The sequence below is a fragment of the Festucalex cinctus genome, chromosome 3 (assembly GCF_051991245.1).
Source record: "Festucalex cinctus isolate MCC-2025b chromosome 3, RoL_Fcin_1.0, whole genome shotgun sequence".
In the NCBI taxonomy this organism is placed as follows: Eukaryota; Metazoa; Chordata; class Actinopteri; order Syngnathiformes; family Syngnathidae; genus Festucalex; species Festucalex cinctus.
In genome coordinates this window covers 9,633,936-9,651,173 of record NC_135413.1, presented here as the reverse complement: position 1 = coordinate 9,651,173, position 17,238 = coordinate 9,633,936, and the positions used below count along the sequence as shown (strand labels likewise).

Sequence of the window (17,238 nt, the reverse complement as noted above, 5' to 3'; positions counted from 1 at the left end):
TACACAACACTGCTGATATTATATAAAACACATTAATGTGTTTGATTACTAGTCAAAATGGCAGCCAATATTGAGTAACATTATTAGTAACGGGTTATCGACAACACTGGCAAATAGCCTCTCGCTGAGCTGACACGTTCATTGTTGAAAATCCATACATTGTCTTTTTATATTTTCAAATGTATTGACTATGTCTCTGACGAGTATTAAGTCATGAATGCAAGCACGTTTTAACAACTCCAGCTAGATTTTTCCCAGTCTCCGATCCATTTATCACCATGACAATGAGAAGTCTTCATCGCAGCGGCAAGCAATACCCCCGCCCGTTTCCCCGCACATTTCGATGAGATGCAAATAGATCATTTAGCCACACGAGATGAAGCAAAAGAAATTAAAATAAGGTGCTCACAAGCCTCAGTTCATCCATCATTAGATTTAGCGTGAAAGAATGGATGGGAGGGGTTGTGATGGTGGTAGCCTATTGGCATTGGCGCAGCAACAACATCACATTGTAATTTATTTGCTCAGTGTTTTTTTTTAACTAGTCATGAGATCTGATGGCAACTTTACATAAATTCAGTGTGCCTGCAGTCGTTCAACTTAAAAAGGAAGTCAAGTAAAAAATGTTCTTTACAATAATATGTTCTATGCGCTACTAGTCTAAAGAAAGTAGTTTGTTTAATATCGTGTTTGTGGAGTATGACTTAAATAGCAAAATCCTCCGGTTTTTATCCATCTAGGGAGCGGCCATTTTGTCTGTTGCTGTCTATTGAAAATGACATCACAGTGCCTAAGGGCTCAGATTGCAAATTCAGAAAACAGGTGAGCCATAATGTCATGTTAAGTCCACAGCAAGTGGCAAAATCATATGCATTCAAATGGGTGAATTTTTTCATTCATTCATATTCCACAAAGTAATGTTAATCAGAATGCTGTGTTTTGTCTTGCAGGCGTGCATAGAATTTAAAATGTAATATTTGCAAAGAAAGATTTGGATTTGACATCTTTCAAAAAAAATAAAAAATCTAATCTCTAAGTATCACATGAAACCTGAACATTTAAAGCACTGACTCTCAAAGTGTGGGATATTGTACATGGGATACTTCTAGTGGTAGGCTCATGAATTGCAATCATTGCTTAAGTAGAGTTTAATTGTATTTAACTTTTAAGCTGTCACAGTTGTAGGTGTATGGACCCAATTGCAGAGAAACCAGGCAGGGAGACAGACAGGAAGGGCAATGTGAGGAACTTTATTTACAAAAAAACAAGTCACAGACTGGATAGGACGTGAGAAAACTGGTCGCCAAGACTGGACCAGGCAAGGACATGACATAAGCGTAGTACATTTCCTTGCACTCCATAGAACTGTTTGTTTTTCAACATCTATTTAGGTACAATGCAACTTTTAACTGCAATGCATTTTAAATGAATCATTATTTAGGCCATTTTAATTTTCCTATATATAAGCACAGTTGTAATGTTAAAATTAACCAGAATTATAGGCAAATTCCAGGGTGCGAGCATAGCCAAACTCCTTCTATGAAATGCACCCAAATACGAAGCAGGTATCCCTGACAGATGGGCGACGTTAAATTGTGAATATTTTTTGGCTACGCCATCTAATGTGGGTTAGCATGGAGTCAACGTTTGATGGTGGGGGCCATCCTCCACTGGCCAGCTCATTATTCCCTCCAAAGTGATGCTGGTATCACATCTGTCTCTTGCTTGTTTTGCATTGTTTCCTCCTGTTTGCCCCCATTTGCTCTTCCTGCGTTGGAAAAACAGCAACAATGCGTCTGACCCATTTGCCTGTAGTGTGCCTGTGTTTATTTGTGTGCTGCTGTTATACCAGGGGCTGGACTAATCAAAACACAGCAAGCCAAGCTGAAAGAATACTACTCACCGCAGCTTTACGGCAATTATTTTCATACTTTTCACACATTTCTGAATACTTTTTAATCAGCTACAGCATCATCATTTACACAAGCATCCCTATGATTCACCAAATGAAAAGCGATACAATGATGATGTTATTCACACATTAGTAATATGTACCATTAGTGCTATTGGTTGCAATCGGCTGCAGCTAACCCCTAACTGACCTGTGCACAATGAAAGACCAGCCACAACGTTTTGTGAGATCCAATAAAGATAGTGTATTAAAAATTCTGCCGTGGAGTGCGACCCTGCAGGGGTTTTGTTTACAAGCACATTCAGCAGTTCAATGTTCAATGTTGCTTTCAATTAATACTTCTGAGGAACTTCTCAGGTAAAAACGAGCAATGGTAGAATTAGTTCAGATTTAGGAACATTACAAAGACGAAAGAAATACATTCTAAACATATCCAAGTGGTAAGCACATCTGCCCCACAATTGAAGGTTTGAGTGGTTCTGGGTTTGATAGGCTGGCTGGAGACCAGTCCAGGGTATAAGCCGCCTCTCGCACAAAATCAGCTGAGGATAAGCGTTGTAGGAAATGAAAACTCAACAATGGACAGCCAGAGCTGAGATTTGAACCCTGAACAGGTGGAAGGTAGAACTGTTAACCACTATTTGTCATGTTTTGGTCCTGCAGGGTTGGGATTTTGTTTTCTTTTGGTGTTTTTTTTGGAGTGTTTGTCTGTGGTTGGTGGTTTTTGTCATGTGTTCCTCGTTTCTTCCCTTGTCTCATTTGTTTAACAGTGTCCACCTGAGTGTGTCTTTCATTCCCTCTTTGTGTGACCAATCACTGCCCTCAGCCACTTGTGTTTCCCCCAGGTGTGTCTCCTTAGCTCATTAGTGTTGGTGTATTTAGCCTGTTGTGTTTGTCCAGTCGGTGTGGGTGCATTGCTGATGTTACGTGGGTCATGCTGGGTGTATTGGCTGTCAAGTCAAGTCAAGTCAAGTCAAGTCAAGTCAAGTCAAGTCAAGTCAAGTCAAGTCAAGTCAAGTCAAGTCAAGTCAAGTCAAGTCAAGTCAGTTCTTGTCAAGACTAGTTTTGGTTTTCTTGCAGAGTTAATAAATCACCCTAAGTTGCCAATTCCCATCATCTGATCTATCTCCTCAATTTGGGTCCACAATCTCCTACATACCGTGACACTATTCCATCAAGCTGCTAAATTAGCTTCTGTAAAACTGAAAGAAAAAAAAACACTAATCAAGTAACTTAAGTGTTGTGTATTTCACACAAATATAAAGCCATTCAATTTAGCTTAATGCTACCAAATGATGTAAAACACCATTGACAGACTAAAGACTAGCATCAATGCCTCATGGTATAAACCTTTAATGGATTTTTGAATGCAAACGGTGGAGCATTGCATGCAGGCACACAATAATGCTCAGGCATATATTCTTTATCCTCTTAAGAAAAAAAAACTTGTGACATAGCAGCTTTAATGAGGAGTCATTTCGTTATGACCATCTTTATCTATCCATCCATCCATCCATCCATCCATCCATTTTATTGACCACTTACTCCTCACAAGGGTCGTGGGGATGCTGGAGCCTATCCCAGCCAGCTTCGGGCAGTAGGTGGGGGTCAACCACCTTGACCGTGAGATATATATATATATATATATATATATATATATATATATATATATATATATATATATATATATATATAAATATATATATATATTAGTGCTGGCAAACGATTAAAATTATTTATCTGATTAATCACACATTTTAATTTTGATTAACTAATTTACTTGCGTAATATAAAATAAATACAAATTACCATAATATTTTGACAACGCATTTTATGATATGAATGTCATTTGCAAACATTGATTAAATGCATGTACACAATTGCATGCATGCGTGTATTGCTCAAAATGTAACAGCATCATATCAATTGGGTGCAATTCAGCAATTATACTGCAAAGAACGTGTTGAATGCTGAAGTAAACTTGGTAACAGCATCATATCAACTGGGTACAATTCAGAAATTATTAATTACTTAAATGCAAATTACTTTTGTTTTATCTAAACTCCCCGTCGGGGTGTTTTTTAAAGCGAAATTTACCACCGAACACACCAACTGGAGTCACCCCGCTCATCTTGGAACAACAAGCGTAGGAAATGCCGTGCATTGACATAATCACTGACCTGCGCAGCCTTCAATGTAACCATCCGCGGTTACGTTCAAGGCTCAAGTGCCGTCCCCAAAAAAATAGTGAGATTAATATGCGTTAAGACGTGATTAATGCGACAATTTTCTGTGATTAATTAATCTATTCATGATTTAACTTTGACAGCCCTAATAGCTAACAGTCACAATGATGCACAAACTGTTTCATTTTTTTTAAACATACTATTTTGTGATGTTAATACAAACTACAATATTATAGAGTACGGTAATATTTTTCTCATTCAAACACACATTCCATTTCTTTTCTTTTTTTTAGATTAATGGACTTTCCTTTAATTTTGATGGCTAATGATTTGATGAGTTTTTGAGTTTCAAACAAATGAAACTCTTATCTTAAGGCACCACTGAATAACTTTTTTTTTTTGGTCGTATACGATTTAGTCTCGCCTGAAGTATTGATAGCAGTAATCAATCTGATAAGCAGCTGCTGGATGTTAGTCAAGCGGAATGTTGGAAATACATGATTTAAGGGAGCAAGGTTATTAATCGCACACTGGAGAGATGTCCACTTCCTTGCAAACATCAAGTGTGTAACACAGAGCTGACTTCACTGTACAGCATTTACAGTCCAAGAAGTCCTCATTCCATTCCACATTAACATACAAACTGGGAATATGACTAATTGTGCTGCTCTCAAATGCTAATTTGACATCCACAATCAGCACACTTGGGAGGATAAAAGAGAACCGCACGGGTAGGAATAATGTGATCAAATCAGGGAATTGCAAAAATATGCCACAGCTGCGATGAAATCGTGCTGTGATACTGTACTTACAGTAGGCTACTGGAAAGCCTTGAAATGGTCACACAGTGGGGAAAAAAAAACACTCGATTGCATTGACATTTATAGCTGCAAAGGATATTACCTCTATGTACAGCCATTTCCCAAATGCGCTTGCAGTTAAAAAGGGCCATGCTATGGAAAATTGACTTTTTAATGGCTTGTATAGAAATAGTATGTCTGGAGTGCCTGGCCACCCATCAAATATGAAATTAAACAACCGAGGAAATCTTTTTTAAGAGGCCTGTGAGAAAACCGTTATGTATTTTCACAGATTGTGATATCATATGTCATCTAATTTATAGTGTTGTTCCGATGCCATTTTTTGGCCCCCGATACCGATACCGATACCCACCTTTGCAGTATCGGCCGATACCGTACCGATATTTAAGGGTTTTTCTCCTCAACATGAAAAAGCTGTCCTGCTATTGGTTCAGGGCATTCAAGGGCCAATAGGATATCTTAGATCGGCATGCAGTGAACATGTCACGTATCAGTGAATGTCGTTCACCAGGAGGACACATAATACTGCATGCAAAATCCTATATTAGCGTTGGAATTAATGGTATCGACATGTTACTTGTTGGTAGTCACCGATACCGATACCACTGTTTTAGTGCAGTATCGGCACCTCTGCCGATACCAGTATCGGTATCGGAACAACACTACTAATTTACATAATATCATCTCGACATGACTTCATGTTGAGGTGATATGTAAAGTGTCCAGCAAGTTATCATTTGGGTGAAGCCATACAATCTTGCTCAGTTACAACATATTTGCATATTAGTCACTTTTTTGTTTGGTATTATTCCCTTTTCATGACTTTATTGAAAGCTTAAACACTTGAATAATATTTTAATAATATTCGACTATCACAATTTGGCAAAACTCAGACAGTTTCTGTATGTCAACTGTGTTTTATGGGCTGAAATCATAAAAATAGGGCCTCAAAATTGCCTTTTTTTTTTTTTCCGAAAATGCTCCTACAGTGAAAGTGTTTTAGCACTCAAAGCAGTCTGTGTAAACCGTCCATTTTGCATTAGTGTCTACATTATGGTTCTCTACATTTCTATTGGGAAGTTTAAAATTTGTGTTTTAATGTGCAGTCATCAGCCAGGTCCTCACAGCCTTTCCGCCCGAGTCAGCATATAAAATGGAATTAAATATTAGGCATTGCACATTGTGCTGTGGCTGCACATTTACAGAACAGAATATACATTATTTTTTTTTGTTCATAAAGCAGCCCATTCTGCTCAGTCTGCAGTGCTTCTCCATAACCATCTGGCTTTGGGAATTAAAGGCAAGCAGCTGCTTTGCACTGCAATTTGTTCCCAAAAGGCGAGCTTTTTTTTTTTTCCCTTCTCCTAAACAATTTCACTTTGTGCTTCCCCTGCTGCTGTCCAAATGGTCTCATCTTTCTTACCATCGGTGCTCTGAATATTCTCCACATATCGTGAAAGATTGTCGGTGAAAACATTTCTCTTCTGGCTTCTTGTATATTTTGTAGCCTGCTCAGTTGCATGGAGCCAGACTGATATATTGTTCGTACACAACGGCCATTACACTCACTAGGAAATATCCACTGGTTGAGCATATTGGTTTTTCCATGCATACTCTGCCGTGTGTGGTGTGACGTGGATTCGGGGTGTCGCGTGGCTATGGCAGTACTAATACAAATGTTCAGGAAGCAGAGCGTTTGCACATCATATCATTTTATTTTTTTAATTATTGTGATTGACTTTATTCGTTTTTGTTACTAAAGTTGACATAACACTAACTTGGGTGAGAGATAATGCTCCACATTTAGCCTTTCAGATTGTTCTATATACACGGTTATTGTAATTATTGTAGTAGGGCTGGAATGATCGCTCGTTTGTGAGTAAGCGTACCAAAGGGGGTGGCTTTTTTTTTTTTTTTAGTTACGCAAGATTGTAATTTCCAGAGCTTTAGTCTTAGGATCCAAACATACCCAAGTGGTGTAGTGCTCGTGTGACATTATAGACCTTTTCATAATATTTGTAAATTGTAAATAATAGGCACTATGGCAGAAAGTGATAAACTACCTTTCATTTGACCTGAAAACAATCAAAACACAGGTCTCACAGGTATTGTATGTATAAAATGTTGGGTTGTTTTTTTAGTAATTTAGTAAAACATAATGGTTAGCCTACTAGCTAACACCAGCTCTACAGCAAACTATGGTGTTATTAATCCATCCATCTATCCATTTTCTTGACCGCTTATTCCTCACAAGGGTCGCGGGGGGTGCTGGCGCCTATCTCAGCTGGCTCTGGGCAGTAGGCGGGGGACGTGTTATTAATCCAAGAAACAATAAGTCAGTTCATTAGCCAGTCCCTCAATGATCATGTTAAGTAGGCTACTTTGTATGTCAGAATTTCCTCCACATCATTTTTTGAATTATCTTGTTGATTATATTGATTATATATCACCATATCGCCAGCACTACTACACATTATAACTATAGCAGATGAAAAGATGGCTCATAGATATAATCATTCAAACCATTTATCCTGTTTTCTCAAGCATTTTGCCTTGGTCAAATGACATGTAAGGGTTTGTTTACTTTTAGAAAACTCCATCTATTGCCAAGTATGTGTGACATCATGGTCGAATTCAAAAGGTCGATTTGTCACGCTTTTCAGACCTGATTTCCATCGGGATCTTATAGACAAGCACACGGGTCTTACCTCCCCATTTCCCGGCTCGCTTTCTCACATCACCGTCATTGTCACTGACGTGGAGCCCATTTGGCCCGCTTCTCGGGAAATCGCCTGATGACACGCTATTGAATGCTGGTCCTTTCAATCAGATTGACTGACCTGTTTGGCAACACCTCACCAAATTAATCTCTTGTTTGTTTTGATGTCTCACAATCGAGCTGCTCGCTGTCGCCTACGAGGGCCGACGTGATTGACAGCTTAATAGACCTTTTCACCATCAAGTCACACGGGCTCGCGGGTGGTTAAAAACGCTGATTGTGCCCCTAGTAAACAAGGCCTCAATAATCAATTGCTCACTTCAGTCAACAGAGCTTCCAAAATGTCTGTTAGTAGCTGTCATAAAACCACTTAAAAAATACAATGAAATAAAAAGCTGGATGCTTCCCCCTTACTGTTCGGAAACTATTGGCCCACCTCAAACCTCCCCTTCTTAACCAAGATTGTCGAGAAAGTCCTCAGTCCTTTTTGAAACTCAAATTGACTTTTTGAAAAATTCCAATCAGATTTCTGACCTCATCACAGTACAGAATCAGCTCTTACCCAAGTGTTAAATGATATTGTATAAGGTTGAACACTGACTCAGGAAAGGTGTCAGTTCGAGTCTTGTTGGATCTCAGTGCACTTTTTGATACGGTAGTTCCTAATGTATATTGTTGAACAGGTTGGAAACTTGGGTAGGACTAAATGTAACCGTCTCAATATGGTTCAGGTCCTGCTTTGAGGAAAGGAGATGCTTTGTGACTTTTGGGAGTTTTGAATCTGATCGAATGGCCGTGACATATGGGGTTCCTCAAGGATCAATTATTTGCCCTCTTGTGCAACCGGTATTATGCTACCCTTGGGTAAAATTCTATGGAACTCTAATGGTGACTATCAGGGCTGTGCAGGTGACACACAGTTATACCAAACAGCGTCCCCAAATTGTAACAGTTTAATTAACTAATTTACTCCCAAAAACGTATAAATACGTTCTATTTTAAATACGGTACTACTACTAAGACGTATTTATACATTATTTTATTTTTTATGCTAGAGCATACAGAAGGCTTTGATGCAGCCTCTGAACTGAAGAGAGACGCATGGACAATGGTAGTTATTACAAAATGGCCAGCAGGTAGCAGCAGAGTATAAGAGATCAACCAGGGCCATGTTGCAACAATTTGTTTTCCCCACTGTTTTAAACAGATTTGTGAATTAGGATGAAACTTAGCTATATTCTAATGCTAATTGCTGCAAAACGAAACAGATAGAAATATACTTTTTTTTTTTTCCTGATGAAAGAAGAGACTCTAATTTTTCTTTTGGTAGGTTACATGTTTTTAGAGCAATAGAACAGAATATTCTGTGGGGCAGACAGAATCAAAATCCAGTAAACCAGCCGGGAGTGAATGGGGTTGCTTCAGTGAAAATGGCTGTGAGGGAATGAGTTAATGTTTTGTGTGACTGAATGTCAAAAACAAATAGATAACTGTATAAACCAAAATTTAATTCACTTAAGTTTGGTTTGTCATGTTTTCCTTGTGTGTCTCCCTTTGTCAATGTCTCGTCAAGTTTTACCATATCCACCTTTGCTTGTCATCCTGGTCCCTCGTGTCATCCAATCGGCTCCCTCGCGTGTATTTTGTCCAGGTGTCTCTCATTGTCATGTTATTATGTGTATTTAGTTTTCTGCTTGTCTATGTCAGGTGCTTGTTGCCGTTTGTGTTGAACGTCCTAATCCTTTGGAAAGTTTTCACAGTATTTGATTGGAGTTTGACCCTAGTTGTTTTGGACTCTGTTTTAATGTATGTATATATATATATATATATATATATATTTTTTTTGTATGCTGTAGTTCCTCGTCTTTTGTTTGGATTAAATCACATTTTTTGACTGCATCCCTGCATTTGGATTCTCAACCACCGCACATCTTAACACAAGGATTAAGGCCTTGTTCATACTGCCAGCCCAAATCTGATTTTTAGCCCATTCAGATTGAAAATGGATGTCTCTTTTGTAGTCTGACGGATTGAAACCACATGCAGGAGGTAGTTTCATATCCGATTTGGACAGGATGTCTCTGTCTGATCAGCTCGAATCGAAACATTCAGAACAGATTTGGCTGTCCTTGACGTCACTCTAAGCAAGCAAAAACCCAATGTGCCGCGCTATCAATATCCAATCGGTTCGCTGCTCGGCTGGTTCCTTGCATGCTCGGCAGTCAAACGCTCCACTGTGCTGTCGACTCCTCTCATGTTCAACATAGACAGAAATACAGTGAAAGTTTACGTTACTTACGCTGAAGTCGGTCTCACTGCCCCATCAGTTCTTCACATGTGCAACCGGAAATAGCGAATTAGTACCTGGCTGTAGCCGTAGACACATGGTCCTCTAAAGAAAGAAAGAAAGAAAACCGCTTGACACGCTTGTGAGGAACTTGAAGTCCGGAGCGGTAAACAGCGTCACATTAACGTTAAACACTACATGCGCTGGGCGCGCCACCTCCGATCGATGTCGTTGCTACAGCAACCTGTCAGATGGGTCAATAATGTGGCTCAGTCTGAACAGGGCAAGATCGGATTTGGACACTTGTTAAAAACATTCTGGACATAGACAATCAGTCCTAAAAATCGGATTTGAGGAGGAATCGAGTCAGATATGCCTGCAAACTGAACGCAGCCTATGTTTATATGCAAGAAAGACGATAGCAACAAACATGGTTTGCCACTCAAAGATAAAAGTCACACCAACTATAATGTCTATTTGTTTTTACAAAACTCACAGATACCAGCTAACAGTTTAGCTAGCTAGTAGCTGGTCAAACATTAACTGTACATTATGCTGCGATTGGCTGGCAACCTGTTTAGGGTGTATACTGCCTACTGCCCGAAGATAGCTGGGATAGGCTCCAACACGTCTGCGACCGTGAGGATAAGCGGTTCAGATAATGTATGGGTGAACATTACGAAAGGTCTGCTGGACCCTGGTCCTTTCAATCAGATTGGCCAACCTGTTTGGCTACACCTCCCCCAATGAATCCCATGTTTGTTTTGATGTGTCATGATTGAGCAGCTCGCCTGTCGCCTACTGGGCTGGTGTGATTGACAACTTAATTGCACCCGTGATGTTGCCTCTGAATTGGCTTAACGCCGCTGCTGTGTGTGTGCATTTGTCTTCTGTTTGGTAGGATTAAAGAATGGGTTGATCAGATGCAGAAAGAGCTCATCACCCTAGCAGAAACGGCCACCGCCGGCAAGAGCCTCACCCAGGTATGAACATGCCAATGATGGATCGTTAATGCTTGAAATTGCAATTGAATTGAAATTGCTGTATTTGCCTAAGCATGGCAGTCTGAGGACTTCATATGACCCACTAAATGCCAAAAAAAAAATAATAATTGATTCCGGCAAAAACAATTCTGGTTGGTTCTGGACATGGGATGAGACCCACAAAACCTGACAAGTAGAGGTGGGAATCTTGGGGCACCTCACGATTCGATTGCGATTACGATTCAGAGGCTACGATTCGATTATAAAACGATTATTGATTTCCCCCCAGGCAGCAAAAAAAAAACAATGTATTTTGGTGCTTTTAATGTTTCGTACATTAGTTACAAAAATAGTACAAAAGTCCTCTCAGGCCTAAATAAACTACTATTTCAGTATCAAGTTAACAGTTCAAAACAGTAAATAAAATACTCAAGTCCTCATTCTGTAACAACAGCTTTTAAGTATATTCAGTCTTCAACAGAATAAAACATAGCATTGAGCAAAAATATATTATTTTTATCCACTCAAAAGTGCACTGAGATATAAATGAAAGACAATGTGAACTACTACTTCAATACAAATGCCTAAAAAAATAAAAAAAAAGTGCTTTCCTGCTTTTTAAGTTGTGTAAAGATGAACATGTAAACATTAAAGTTTCTCAGAGGTACAAAAAAAAACCCTCAAGTGCTTTTCTGCTTTTTAACTTGTGTAAACATGAACGTGTAAACATTAAAGGGATCGTTCGGCTTTTTTAACATGAATCTCAATTTGATCCTCACCTCCCGTGTGTGCGATCAGCACTGACTTCTTTCTGACAGCGTTCGGTGACACGCGTTCATGTTCGACGTTGGACGAGAGGAAAATAGTCCAGCAAGCTGGCTGGGGTCTCGGAAATAAAGCGTTTTTCTTCTAAAAAAAAACTATTTGTTTTCAAAAGCGTGATACATTTCCACCACAATACTCTTTTCTGAATAAAGTCAGACGCCATTACCGCCAGCCACTACTTTTCTGTTCGTTCGTTTGTATCACTGCGCGGCGCCCTGTCGAACGCTAACCGACGCACTGCAGCCAGCTAGCTGATACTTCCGCCTGAAGTTGTTTGCCTTTTCGGAGCAGGTCTGATCGGACGAAGAGGTGGGTTGGTCAGCTCAGCCATGCTTGTTGTTGTTTTGAATGTCGAGGCGTGAGTTGTGGATGTGTACTCTCGGTCCGTCCCATTAAGCGTCCCGAAGACCGCGCGCGCTACTGCGTTTCAGATCCGCGTACTTTCCGCTCCGGTCCACTTTTAGTTTCGGTTCCCTTGGCATATTTATATAATCGGAATTTGGACTTTTGTGAATCGTTCTCGATTGTTCCACGGCCGAATCGTGAATAATCTAAGAATCGGAAATTTTGCACACCTCTACTGACAAGGTATGGACTGAACACAGTCTATTACAACAACTGTAAATGTGTATCCTGCAAATACTTTTGTATTTTAGGAGTCATAGGCACGGCCCCTTCAAATCAGGACCTAGCAACTTTGGCAGGGAGGACTCCCTCACTATATTTTTTTCCCCAAAAACCTTTACCCTGGCAAATTTGTTGCTATTTTAGGCATCCTGGACAAGATGCCGTAAAACATAAATTAAGGCAGAACAAAATGAAATTGTCTCAGAAAATATCCATTTGGAGAGGTTTAGCATAACATACTCAAAAACTACAATTTTGCAAACTAGTGTATAATGTAAAATGTTTTCATGTTTTAGGACTATATTCCATAATCTAGCTCGGTACGGATAGAACATGTAGGAAATTGCTTCGTTTTTGACAACAAAATTAACTTTCTCACTAGAGATTTACTGTGTAATTTGATTGCATCCCTGCCCTAAAGTGAAAATAATGTTAGCCATTTTGGTTAAAGGTAGACATTTTTGGGAGGTCCTTACACTGATATTTGCAGGTTTAACTTTTTCACAAATGTAATCAACATTGATGTTCTTCTATATTGCTGTGTGTGCATGTGTGTGTGTTTGTAGATTTTCTTAAGGAACAAGCACCTGTACAGTGTAGAGCAGAATGACGCCGAGGAGCTGGTGGCCAGAGCAGCCAGGAACATCGAACAGCTGCTTCGTAAGAGGTCTACAGCCTTGGAGGTAAGACTGAACACTATACAAAGTAAGCATCTGTGTGGAGGTGGATCATGCCGTGGCGCATGCCGACATCTTTACTAACGAGGTCTAGTTCCGAGAAATGACAGCTTGCTCTGACAAAGACACTTTCCCATGGGGATTTTATCAAACTGACAGTGTGGTTTACACTCGAACAGTGGTTTTCAGGTGCAGGGCAGCCTGCTATACTCACAAACCCCCGAAACATAGGCACACATTTTGTGCTTGAGTTTTCATCTTGCTCTCATTTTGCCTTTTACCATAGCAAACCATATTTTTCTGTAATTTGTCAAGCTGTTGCACCTCTTGAGAAACGTAGTCGACCGAAATTGTAAATAGTATGATCAAACGTCCAATTCAGAATAGGAATGAAAATGAAATGAGAAGCTGTCCTAGTTCTTCTACCCTGCAAAGAATAGCTGTTTTTCCACCAACAAGATCAGGAACTTTGAGTTCTGGGTAAAGGGAGTTCTTGGTTGTAAAAGCAGCAGGGAATTTGGAATTGTGTTTCCACAGCGTCTTTGAGTTCTTGGTAATTAATTTAAATGAGTTTGACTGAGTCCAGCCGATGTAAAAACAACGCCCCCAAATTTGACCAATCAGCCACGGTCATTGAAGCCCGCCCCCTCAAAGTTCCTGCCTGGCTCAAGACCCTGCTGCTGAGATAGTACTTGGATGCCCCCTGGGGAATTTAATTACCCTGGTAATTGTTGTTGGTGGAAAAACACGCAAACTGAATTTTACCAAGGTAATCTGAAAAACTCTCCAAAAGCTCCAGCGGTGGAAAAACGCCTGACTACTATTACTGTGGCTTACTGAGGAGCTGATAATGTATCCATTTATATCCATATGTCTGGATTTTTGTCTGACATTTTTTTCCGTGCGATGGGAGTGAACTTTATCTTTTAATCACGGGATTGGGGTGGGACAGGATAAAAACTTCATGGGAGAGAGATTAATTCAATATGCAATCGGGGGAAAACCCTTCGACAGATACACACTTTCTTTCCATACTCATTTTTTTTTTTTTTTTTTTTTTTTACTGATGTGGTTGACCTCCATAATGGGAGTGGTATGGGAGTGGGCGTAATTCTGAATGGGAGCAGGACAGGATGGGAGTCGTTTTCACCGTGACAGGACCGCATTTTATTTTTTATTTTTAAACTATTGTTCAGGACTTGGATAGGTTTTTTGCTGTGGGAGTGGAATGGGACAGGGGAGTGAAAATCCACTCCCGTGTCACCGTCTAAGTCTGGATAATGCTGCTCCCAAGTGGCCTAGGCTTGCGAACCAGAATAAGCAGCACAATGTCTATGGAACCGATGCATAAAAAATTTGCCAAAAAACGTTTAATTTTTTTACATATAATAAGAAGTAGGTAAAATTCCTCATTATTTCTACAATTGTACCAGTTTATATGTGTACTCCGCCTACTGCCCGAAGCCGGCTGGGATAGGCTCCAGCACCCCCCGGGACCCTTGTGAGGAGTAAGCGGTTAAGAAAATGAATGGGTGGATGCTACAATTATGCAAACATTAGATTAGTGTTCAGTTCGCTTATTTTACATCAGGCACGTTGTTACGGCAGTTACAACCGTGTGCACATACTATATGTGGAGAGTCAACCCAAGTCTAAGATAAATGCTTCAGCTTTTCCGTTGCCGTCAATTGCAGTGTAATTGGGCAAAAGCAACCAACCATTGTAGATATTCAGAAAGTATGTAAAAAAAAAAAAAATACTGTCATCGCTTCCTGATCGATAGAAGACTCTAATGATGTCACTTTAAATAGGTTATTATGACATTCATAATTACATTTTTTTTTTTAAACAGCTTACAACAAACATCTCTACTTGAGTTGATTAACATCTTATTTTCCCGAATATCCAGTTTTCAGTTTCTAGTAGTGCCATCTGGCTCCTAATTAACTGAATCATATGTTGAATTGTTTGGCGGGCTGAACGTTCGCAATCCCTAGAGACACTGAATTGGATTGTTTTCTTTTCCCTGTGATAAATAAGCGTCATTGTGCTCTAAGAGGAAGCCGTCACACTCCTCCATGTTGTAACAATCCTCTGGCAGCTCACAATCCCCTCCAAATAAATAAACGTTACTCACAATTGCTACTAAAGGCTCTCAGTAGGGAAGTAAAGAAGCATCCAGGATGGTTAACAGTCTCTTTTAGACTGCATCTGAAGCCAAACCAATATTTTAGTTGAACAGAAATACAAATAGCCAGACCCTAATAAGGATAATGCCAGGGATGCCTTTAGAAAAGTGATTCCTTTAGAAAATTAAAGGTGAAATATATTGGAAAAATCCCTTAATTAACCGTAAGCATGCGTCCAATAGCCTACATCAGTAATAAATGATGGTTTTATTTGCTTATAGCAACTAATGTGGACAGAGCATGGCGTCGTCCAAGTCTGGTGATCATTTCAAGATTTGTGGGAAATTAACACCCCCCCTTAAAAAATACAAAAAAATCAACTCCTGACACCAACTACGACGACATGTCAAGCATTTACGGCTGCACGAAGAAGTTTCAAGGACCCTTGCAGTAAAGTTGAACAGGCTCGAGTTCACCCATTTTGGTTTAAGCAGCCATTTCAGGTAAACTCTACAGCTCATATTTTGACAATTTCTTCTTGGAATTTGCCCATTCTGAAGCAGGCATCTTTGATAGATAAATTACTAAGATGTTTTTAGCCTACACCATTTCAAGTGGCTGAAGCATGGCAAACAAATGTTGAAGATTCACCATGAAAAAGGTGTGCTTGCTCGTCGTAATATGACCTAAAATTCTACTCAACACCCACAAAAACAGTCTCTATTATACAAGCCATGTCAACATAAAAGCAGAAATGCAGTGCAATAATGAAAGCTATGACCCTGAGGGGGTTTTTCCTTTTCTTTTTCTTTTTTTTCTCTGAGCACAGAAGTGGGTCATCGATAGACGCTCATCTATGTGTTCGTGCATTCAGTGGGCGCCGAAAGCGCTCGTCTCTCAGCACCCCAACCGACGCCTGTATGAAGCATCCTCCTCGTTGTCTTATTAGCAATGCAGACAGTCGCTTCATAAACACGTCTCTGCCAAGTGTCTGTCTGGTGTGTTTTAAGTAAGCAATGGGAACGAAGCAGCTCAGTGGGAGGGTAATGGATCCGCTTTCAGCGATACCTTGACTTATGATGCCGTGCTCGTAACTCAAATCATTCCAGTCCCCACCCGGATAACACCTGACCTGTTTTGCAATGTGTCTATAGTACTAAACTGTACTGTATAAAACACACATTATATTACACAATATTGGCTCTCCACATACAGTAAACTTTCTTTACAATAATATCTTCTATTGCGCACTCACTAGTCAAAACACCACATTCAGATGAATATAATTCAGTCGACAACAAGTAGCAAAATTGCCGCCCCCTTCAATCAAAAATGTTTTGGATTTTGCTGCTCAATTCATATTCCTGCCCTGCGATTGGCTGGCGACCAGTCCCGGGTGTCTCCCGCCTACTGCCCAGAGCTAGCTGAGATAGGCGCCAGCACCCCCCGCGACCCTTTTGAGGAATAAGCGGTCAGGAAAATGGATGGATATGGGCGGTACGGTGGACGAGTGGTTAGCACGTCCGCCTCCCAGTTCTGAGGACTCCGGTTCGAGTCCAGGCTCCGGCCTTCCTGGGTGGAGTTTGCATGTTCTCCCCGTGCCCGCGTGGGTCTTCTTTGGGTACTCCGGTCTCCTCCCACATTCCAAAGACATGCATGGCAGGTTAATTGGGAGCTCCGAATTGTCCCTAGGTGTGCTTGTGTGTGTGGATGGTTGTTCGTCTCTGTGTGCCCTGCGATTGGCTGGCAACCAGTCCAGGGTGTCCCCCGCCTACTGCCCAGAGCCAGCTGAGATAGGCGCCAGCACCCCCCGCGACCCTTGTGAGGAATAAGCTGTCAAGAAAATGGATGGATGGATGGAATTCATATTCCACAAACACAACATTAATCAGAATACTATTGTTTAGACAAGCCGGGCTGGATAGAACATATTATTGTAAAGACATTCTGACTTGACTGCAAGGAAACCAATGTGAATTGATGGTGGCTGGATTTTCAAAGAACTTTGCTGTCACCATCTGACGGTAAGGGTCTGAAGCACACTGGTATTTACCGATTTTTGCTTTTATCTC

At 40.3% G+C, this 17,238-nt stretch overlaps 1 protein-coding gene across 1 annotated transcript in view; it reads left to right on the top strand.

The window, feature by feature from the left end:
• Window positions 1–17,238, top strand: part of LOC144015591 (voltage-dependent calcium channel subunit alpha-2/delta-1) — a 132,655-nt gene that overhangs the window by 4,186 nt on the left and 111,231 nt on the right. The window contains exons 2-3 of the mRNA XM_077515714.1: window positions 10,827–10,908; window positions 12,927–13,043. Of these exons, the coding sequence (XP_077371840.1) occupies window positions 10,827–10,908; window positions 12,927–13,043 (199 nt within the window). The remainder of the gene's footprint in view (window positions 1–10,826; window positions 10,909–12,926; window positions 13,044–17,238) is intronic.